The sequence below is a fragment of the Elgaria multicarinata genome, chromosome 10 (assembly GCF_023053635.1).
Source record: "Elgaria multicarinata webbii isolate HBS135686 ecotype San Diego chromosome 10, rElgMul1.1.pri, whole genome shotgun sequence".
Classification (NCBI taxonomy): domain Eukaryota; kingdom Metazoa; phylum Chordata; class Lepidosauria; order Squamata; family Anguidae; genus Elgaria; species Elgaria multicarinata.
This window is the reverse complement of record NC_086180.1, coordinates 65,939,851-65,949,661: the sequence shown is the minus strand read 5'-3', so window position 1 is coordinate 65,949,661 and position 9,811 is coordinate 65,939,851. Positions and strand designations below refer to the sequence as shown.

General features: G+C 36.2%; 1 protein-coding gene across 1 annotated transcript in view; it reads left to right on the top strand.

The window, feature by feature from the left end:
- Positions 1–8,883: 8,883 nt before the first annotated feature.
- Positions 8,884–9,811, top strand: part of LOC134404426 (teneurin-3-like) — a 211,603-nt gene continuing 210,675 nt past the window's right edge. The window contains exon 1 of the mRNA XM_063135114.1: positions 8,884–9,175. Within this exon, the coding sequence (XP_062991184.1) occupies positions 8,944–9,175 (232 nt within the window). The 5' untranslated portion in view covers positions 8,884–8,943. The remainder of the gene's footprint in view (positions 9,176–9,811) is intronic.

Here is a 9,811-nt window from a genome sequence, read left to right as displayed (position 1 = left end):
TTTAGGCAGCAGGTCTGTAAATTACTGTTAGTATTGCCTTCCAAAATTAACTGTTCTTTTACATTCTAAACCAGATGGCTTTATTAAAACTAAAAAGAACATATGAAGCGTGCAAAGTACTACATGCATTAGGTGCAATGGACACCATGTTTCCAAACCTTAATAATCAGGGAATAAGGGAACTTGTGGGTGGAACTACTGTTCTGAAGTGAATGTAGCAATTTTCTACAGCACTTTAAAAGGCCTGTAGGCATGCTAAAGACCTAGCTGGATGTTAACACTATGTAACATGGCCCTAAAGCCTAGTTTACATAAGAATAATTAAAATATATGCTACAACATATGTTTATGGCATATAGAACCAATACAGTATTGTCTTTTCTCTGGCATATTCTATACAAGTAAGTAGAGTTGTAGGGGGAAAATAGGCGGGTAACTGTATAGAGTTCTGAAACATCTACTTAACCAATAATATGCTATAGAGATAAATATGTCATAAAGTAGTTTTAATTCCATTACAGTAAAAATATTAATCTGATTTGTCAAAACACTGGTCACTCAATTCCCCTGAGTTTATATGTTGCACATATTATTAAAACTAGTGTCTTTAAAGCATAGCAAGGAAAAGACAATAAAGCATTTGGGTAACTCCCTTTGGGATGTGGTTCTCATGACAGAGATAAGAAAGAAAATGAAAACATGCTGAAGTTTGACCAAGGGATCATTTATGCTTCAAGTTAGCAAATTTGTTGACACGTAAAATTACCTTTTAGGTTTTTTTGTTTGTTTGTTTGTTTTGCTATGAAAATGATCAGAGATTTAGAAAGTTATAAGCTCTATTCTAAAAAGTTGCATGTTATTTGTCATTGGTTTGCTCTGATGATGAAACTACTTTGATTTCTTGATCGGAGAAAGAAAGGCCATCGTTTTGAAGTTCTTCATAGTATGACAAGGTGAAAATGTCATACAATAATGAGATAGCATTGCAGTAGGAAAAGTATATTTTATCTTATAAAAACCCAACTGTTTCAGAAAAGTCAAATACTGAAAAGCCAGAAGCACATTTTATTTTTGTTGACTAGCATTTCTGACTGATGATCTCTAAGTTTCAACATTAAATACCTTTCTAAATTTAGCAGAAATGCATGTTTTATTGTTGAACTCTTTTTCTGCAGCTTTCTAGATGAGTGTTTGTAGTACACTGCAGAAAGCTTTTTACTAGTGTCTCCTAGATCAGATTGGCTGCATTTCTAAATACCTATTAGATATTTGTCTTTCCACATCGGAAAGCACTCAATTGGTTTCCTTTTCAGGTGGCAAATTTGGTACTAGGTAATTTTGTGACTCCAGCTTGATTTACACACAAAAATGACCATATTTGCAAAATACTGTATTTTGCTATTATATCATTTTAATTATCTTTTACATGCATTACATTAACTTTGCTAGGCTATGAAATGTTGATAATATTTGCATACTTCTTTCTCATTTTCTCTGAAACATTCATACAAGTACATACAATAAGGTCCTGCATCTAACCTTTCATGTGGCCCATACCTGCAGGTAAGTTAAGTCATATGTAAATAAGTAAATAAAAAATAAATTAAAAGAGAGAGCTGAGGCACTTCTCTCAGTTTGGGGTGGGGAATGTCCAGATGCCACCTGCCCCACTCCCACTGGTCATCAATTTGGTAGGGGAAATGAATGAGCGTAACAGTTAGAAAGGTTTCCATTGACTGTTGTCTCTTTTTATCTTCCTTGCAGAACCCTTTATTTTCCCCTGAAAAAGACTTTCTCTGCATACCCTGGTTGCATACTTTTAATTTCTTACTATCAGATCACAATATTAATGGCACTGGAGAAGTGAATGGAAAGGGAAAGGAGTAGTTTATGATGCCCTTAGGAAGAGTAGTGAGCTTATATGAGGGGAGAAACTTTAGAGAGAATAAACTACTGGAGCTGGGTGCTGAAATAATATTTGGTCAAAGCTAGGAGTAGGATTACAAACCTTTGTGCCAGAAAGATGAACACCAACTTTCAAATATGAAACCTCAAGAATATTAATGGGGATTAAAAGGGAAAAATTGAAGTATTATAGTTTCTCAACATCAAGACTATTGTATTGGCAGGCTTGTCATCTTCTGGCATTAGTGTAGGAGATTAACAGTCCCAAAGTGGAGTTAGAAATACAAGATCTCAGGGTAAAACATCAGGCTAGATGAGAGGAGCAATGTCAACTACTAATGAATTTCAAAAGGCTGGTCCCTTTGGAAAGACTCATTCTGGCCAGCAACAGTTTTTGTTGCAACTGTCTAACATAGTGTATTAACCAAAGGGAGTTGCTTGTAGTCTAGGTGGTTTTGTATCATACAAAGCTGTCTAGAGACTTGGTGCTTTGCCAATGTTCGTGGATTCCAATTGTAACCCCAAACACTACTAATCGGACTGTAGTTTGTATAATAAAGCAATTGTTTTGAACTTGCAACTTCTCTGATCTTCTAGGCACTTGACAGTTTACCATGAAATTCCCCCTCTCCTCTGTCATTCCCATCGATGAAGAGGGCCCTGGCTGGCTACTTTCCATCTGATTAGTTTGCACCAGGACAATGTCCACTCTGAGACTGTTAGTGTCCTGCAAACTTGGTGCTTCAGCAAACCCTTCCACTGCCTCCCCTTCTGATTTAGAATCACTTCTTTTTGAAGTGCCTCTGCAGAAGTGCTGGACCCAATCCCTACAGCTGTCTAGGTATCTAACGATCAAATCTCTCACTAATGCAACCTGCCCACCCCCCCAAAAAAACACATCCTTGATGCAAGAGGATATATGTTCATCTTCTGAAGAATGGGTCCCTTTTAAGGGATAATTTCTCTCTTCCGAAGAATGTTGCCCTCCTTCTCTGAAACCTCCATTCTCTGCGACAGCAGAGGAGCTGTCACTCAGTGATTGGCCCCCGAAGTTTCCCTGATTAGAGGGATTTGTTTAAAAAGCAAGGGAGGCTGTATTGGTCAGCTCTAGCTTCCAGTGAGTGGAAATGTAGGTCAATTGAGTCCCCTGGATATTTTCAGTTTTGGGGAGAGGACAATAGTCAATGCAAGATTTTCTGTTTAAGGAAGAGAACTGAAAATCTGAAAACAAGTTATTTATCCATCCACAATTTCAGATATTTCCTAACCTGTGCTATTAAATTCCAATATTTATAAGTATGTTATGGAAAAAGGATGAAATGGAATATATATTTTTGTATGTTCATAAAGGGTTGTTTTTTTATTTTGCAGGTCAATATCAGTAATGTTTATGTCACGAGGTTTGTTTTGTACAAAACTGTTTTGTACAATTAGCATGATAAATGTTGATATTTAGGGTTAAGCTTAGTAATTTTCAAAGACATGTGGTTGTCCTTAATTTATCTGGATACCTGCCACTGGCTTTCTAAATAAAGAATATAATTGTCAGTAAGTGTTAGTATTCACTAGGCTTTTGACATTTACCTTAACATATATGTATTCTTGCTCATATGCACACATGTAAGTATGCACATTCTTTGTCACTCATCATTGACAAGTTTCTCCAATGAGCAGTGAAGGTAGAGGGAAACCCTCCTTTTTCATATCTCACATGGGCAAAATCAGCATTAAAAGTGATCAAAAGCCATCCCTTCATTTCTGCACCCAGCATTAACAATAGCTTATTCCTTGGTATGAGTTGCCTGAGGAAGCATTCATGAAGGGGTCTTTGTAATTTGGGCTTTGCCATGGCAACAGAGCTAACTCAGCAGCTCCAGAGCTTGCTGCCATCTTCTGGGTTTCCTTGTGTATAAAGTAAATCCCTTTTATCCAAGACCTTTCAATGTCTCTTGGTTGATAGGAAAGATAGAAATGGGACCCACGAATAATTGAGTTTGAGGTTCTTCGTACCTGATGTACAATATAAGGAGAAAGAAACAGAGTTCATTTATTCTACAGCACAAACACAGGCGAAATTAGTAAGGGTGCAATTCTACAAGTTAACATGTTTTGTAAAGTGCTTAGTCTCAATCAAGTTTTTCAGGAAAATAGCGTTCTTCCATATATGTTATGCAAAAAGTAAGCATAGCATCTATTGCATCTCCATATAACTACAATGATAATAGAGAATGCCAATAATACAGTGCTATTAAACAGCTTGGAATTTCTAACTGTCTCATTCTTAGTCTAGAGAGGCAACAGATAACCTAGAAAACTGTCTTTTGAAGTATATTGAATTCATTGACTTCTGAGAAGGAGATCAGTACTTGCTAACACCAGAGCATAGATTAAATCATTGAGGACTTTCAACTGTGGATAGTAAAATAAAATTTACACAGAAAAATAGTACAAAGGGCTGTTTGCAAAAAGGGAAAAAGGGGGGAGGCTGGATAACTTTGAAGATAATCTGTACCTTGATGATTCATATTAAATTTTGTTATAGTTGATAAGTAAACAGTAGAATATTATAACAGTAGAATATTATATATGTTACAAGTAGGCTTTTAAATTGTAGTTTTCAAATAACTGTAGAAGACTCATAAGTTTTTATGTAGAGCTATAGAAATCCTTAATGTAGCTGATTACTGGTAGCAAAAGGCATATTAAATTTTTTTAAAATCAAATCTAAGAACAGCTATGTGCCAAACTGGAAGTTATCAATAAGACACATAATGCAAGTTATACAAAAGCACTAGAAAAGTATATGCCCTTATGGTTCATATTAGAAATGCTATTGCATCAGTACCTATGAACTGATAGTGGAGGCTTTATATTCTCTGTCATTAAAAGAAGGTATTTTCCCTAGTAGGTTTGAAATGGCCTTAATAATAATAATGGTTTCTGTATTCAGCTTATGCATTCCACATATACAAATATATATATGTAGAAACTGAATTTATACAGGAAAAGTATCTTGGCCCTCCAGAATATTTCAGGTCTGGCATGATGATTAAAGACCTGTCCGTTTAGAATTTTAAATTACAATATGATTGTAAATTAAATGCAGGTTAACACAATCTTGAACAGATCTAACACAATCTTGGTTAACTTTTGTTGGACAGGAAAGAAGTGCAGCTTGATATTGCATAGTGATGAATTCTGTTCTTTGTTTTAATAATCTTTTTCAAAGAAATTGGAGGTTTCCATTGCTTAAGCTGTGTATGTTAATTAAGTGTCATATTTTATATATACTATATCGAGGAGAAAGATCTCATTATGCTCTTCTTCCTAAAGACAAAAGAAAAAACTATGAAATGTTAGTACAAGAAATAGCATTTCTGTTAATGAGCCACTATAAAGCATTTAAGTTCTCAGATCTTGGAGTTTGTTTATGCATCAAGACAAAATTGTGGCAATGCCCCTTACGTTGAACTGGCTAAATAGATTTTAAATATGCAATATTTTTTTTGTGTCTTTAAAATTGCTTTCTACCAATTAAAAGAATATGTGCATGGTAATTATTTTCTCTGTTATATTCATTTATGTGTACATGTGTGTATCTATATAGCCATGAAAACTGATTGGTTTCACAGTCTCTGAATTTGTAACGTAAAGTGCTAAACAAATCACAAGGCCATGATAAAATTACAAAAGTTGTAATAATAAGTTGCTTTGGAAAGATTGTTGAAAATTCAGTTACTGCTTAAGCATCTTGAAAGTGGTCTATTTTTAGTGGAATGCATATAGGGTTTGATCAGGAAGAACTTTATTTAGTGTAACTTTGATAAGTGGCAAAAATAGTTCTGATTTTTTAAACAATTATTTTTCAGTCTCAGTTGTATAAAAAACAGAACAATAAACATACACAAAAACAGTTCGGTACAGGTTTCTTTCATAGATAAGATGTTTTAGGTATTGAGTAAAAAAAATAGGACGGAAGCAGATGTATTGGCTGAAATCTACAGGCGGACTTTGCAGTACAACATTTTGTGGTAGCTCTGACTTGTTTGTGTTAATCTGTTTTTTTTTAAGCTATCTAAGCTAGTGGCCATCTCTGTAGATGTAGCAGAGAATACTGTTACTTAATTAATTACACCTTGCTTTTAATGATTCTGGTCCTTCCTGGAGGAGCAGTCTGGTGGTTCCATCCTGTTCCCCCATATTTTTAACATCTACATGAAACTGCTGGGGGAAGTTATCAGGAGATTTGGGGTGAAGCGTCATTAGTATGTGGATGACACTCAGCTGTACCTCTCATTTCCATCTACACATCCCAGGGAGGCTGTTGAACTCATGAACCAGTGTCTGGAGACTGTTTTGGGGGTGGATGAATACACGCTGAATACACGCTGAAACGTAATCCGAAAAAGACGGAGGTATTGTGGTTTGGGAAAGTTGAAGGTCTACAACTGGCCTCAGATGGGGTTGCACTTCTCCTAAAAAACCAAGTGTGTAGTCTGGGAGTCCACCTTGACTCTGCGCTAACTGGGGAAGCCAAGTGGCGGCAGTGTCCAGGAGTGTATTTTACCAACTTAGGCTGGTATGTTAGTTGTGGTGGCCATATCTGGAGAGGTCAGAGCTTGTCTCAGTTATCCATGCAGTAGTGACATCCAGGCTGGACTACAGTAATGTGCTATATGTGGGACTGCATTTGAATACAGTCCAGAAACTTCAACTGGTGCAGAATGCGGCTATCTGAGTGTTGGAGGGAGCGAGGTGATTAGATCATATAAAACCTATATCGCAGCAACTGCACTGATTAGCAGTTTGTTTCTGAGTCCAATCTGAAGTGCTCATTTTGACCTTTGAAGCCTTAAATGGTTTGGGATTCAATTATTGAAAGAATTGCTTTCACCCATACCAGCCTAAAAGAGAGTGCCTTCTCATTTGCCTTTTCTGCAGTGGCCCCAAACCTCTGGAATAAGTTGCCATCAGGGGTCCGCCATGCCCCATCATTTTAAGAAGGCCCTGAAAACTTACGATTTCACTCTGGCCTTCTCCTGCTTATGTTTTATCAGACTAAGTTGTAGCTCCAGCTGTCTTTTGTAATGTTGATTTCCTGCTGGTGTTTGCTGTTTTTTAGAATGTTTGCTGCTGCTGCTGTTTTTAACTGTGTTTTTACTACTGTATCTTCTTTTATTATGTGTTTTATTGATGTTTGCTGCCTTGGGAGATGTCCTGCCCTGAAAGACAGCCAAGAAATACTTTAAATAAATTAATAAATTGTGAGAAGAACTTACTGTTAGTTTTGAACTTACCGAATTCTGGTATTCTGAGAGGGGGTGGGAAATTCCCTCTATCTATACAGTTCATAATTTTGCTTTTCCAACCCAAACACTTTTTGCTTGAGTACAAAAGCTCAACAAGGTTCTGATGCTCATCTGGAGTTTTGTGCAAGCAGCACGTTCTGTTCTGTGTAATGGCAGTGCAGTTGTGTACTGTATCAATGCTATTATGCACAATAAGCTTTCCCCAATTTTGAAGTGCTTGCTTAACACATAGGATCAACCTGACTAAGGCCCCATTCAGACAACACGCTAGCGTGTTGTCTGAATGGGGCCAATGTGTTTAACTGATATAAAATATGTTTGGTGCTTATTTATTTTATTTATTATTCAGATTTATATACTGCTTTCCACAGAGGTATCAAAGCACTAAACATAAAAGACAATGGCATCAAAACAACAATAAATATAACAATAAAACAACACAATACAGAATTAATCAGGAGTAAAACACTTTAATATAAATGATAACTTGCTGGGTCACACTTCAGGGAAAGCCTGTGTGATGAGATGAGTTTTAAGAACACCTTTAAATAACAGAATTGTGTGTATGAGAGAGGGGGGGCTGTCTAATGCCAGTTATTAAAGCTTTCCAGCGGGTGGGTACCTCAGCACTAAATGGTCTACTGCAAGTGCTTCTGAAGTGAAACTGAGGAGCTTGTGGCACCTTCAGAAATGCTCCCTCTGATGATCACAGATATCAGACATAAGGGATGAGGTGTTCTGGTAACCTGGACCCGAAGTTGTTTAGGGATTTATTTGTTAACAACAATACCTTAAACATGGTCCCGTAACTTATTGGTAGCCAGTGCAGTTATTTTAGGCAGGAAAAGAACAGTATGTCATATGTTTCCTTCTCTGGAAATGTTTGCTTGGTTTTTGAGCAAGACTTCTTAGTGACATTTTTATTCACTGAAGATGAAATACACCAACAACTGATCTTGTGCAATTTCCCTTCATATATGTGCTTGCTGACATCAGGGAGTCAAGCTGAATCTGAACAGCAATCTAGGATGAACCTCTGTTTTTTCCTGAATTGGAACAAAACCTGAACCGTTATCTTTGTACTTTGTTGAAACTGAACCAGAAAAGATCAGTGTCTATCAAATAGTACAATGAGAACATATATGTAAATGAAAAACCGAGTAGAAATATGTTTGAAATTGGGATTAATCTGTGAACTCAAAGTTGGGGCAGGAAAACAGGAAATAAAACTTTCTCCTGTAAGTCAGAATTGAACTGGTTGATTATGTGTTCTGAACTAGTTACTGAATTTTTATTGGCCTGATCCGGAACCAAACCAGAACAACTTCAATTGCAGCTGAATCTGAACTCGAACTATACTCAAAGATTTAATGGTTTGACTCCCTGGTGAAATGAATAGAGCATACTAGCAATTTACGATAGATTGCATCCTTAGCGGTATATATTTTACTTCTCTTCCTTGGCAGAGATTTCTCATCTAATCTACCAAATAATTACTCTATTTTGGTCTCTTTCAAATACAGTTCAATTGTAGCTGAAAGTAAGCTCTATGTTGTTTGAGTTGGGCTTTTACCCTTAGTAATTACATAACTGCCGATGCATATATGCTATTATGTAAATATGTACATAAATTATATATAATCTATTTAATCCTCTTACAGGTGAAAAATTGAATGTAGAGCAGAATTTCAAGCAATCTGGTCTGAGGCGCATACAGAAGGAATGAAGCATGGATGTGAAAGAACGCAGACCATATTGCTCCCTGACAAAGAGCAGAAGAGACAAGGAACGGCGTTACACAAATTCTTCAGCAGAAAACGAGGACTGCAGAGTGCCTACACAGAAGTCCTACAGCTCAAGTGAAACCTTGAAAGCTTTTGATCATGATTCCTCCAGATTGTTGTATGGAAACCGGGTAAAAGAATTGGTTCACAGGGAATCAGATGAGTATAGCAGACAAGGTAAGCATAATGTTCTAATGCAAATAGCATACATATTTTTATACAAATATGCAGCACTCTGGGAGATCCCATGCCTTCATGTCATTCTTGTAAATGATTCAGGAATGGTTGAAATTTCTGTCATACTACTACCATATTGGCTTCACACTTTTAACTCTAAACATGATCGATCATTCCTGGTTTAAAAAATGACCTGATACAATCTCTAAGGTTTGCTGAGAATGTGTCTTTCCTATTCATGTGCCAAGTGAATACATTTTTAAAAAAATAATTTTTATTAGTAATTTCACATCTTAAAATACAACCACATAATACAGTTAACACATAAGAAAAAATAAACAAACATAAATTGCTTATAATTCCAAATTATACTTATCTAATTTTCCATAATCACATAACATATCATAAATGCACCCCACCACCTTCGGGATCTATTCCTGCTTCCAAAATCTCATTGTTTCTTCTGGTGGTGATTTTCCACCCCCTTTAGAGAATACATATTCTAGGAACTGTTTCCAAATTCCCTCAAATTCGTTTACATTTGTTATACCTTTTCTTAACCTTATATTACATGTCAGTTTATCATTAATAGCTATATCCCATATTTCCTTATACCCCTCTTCTATATGATAATTT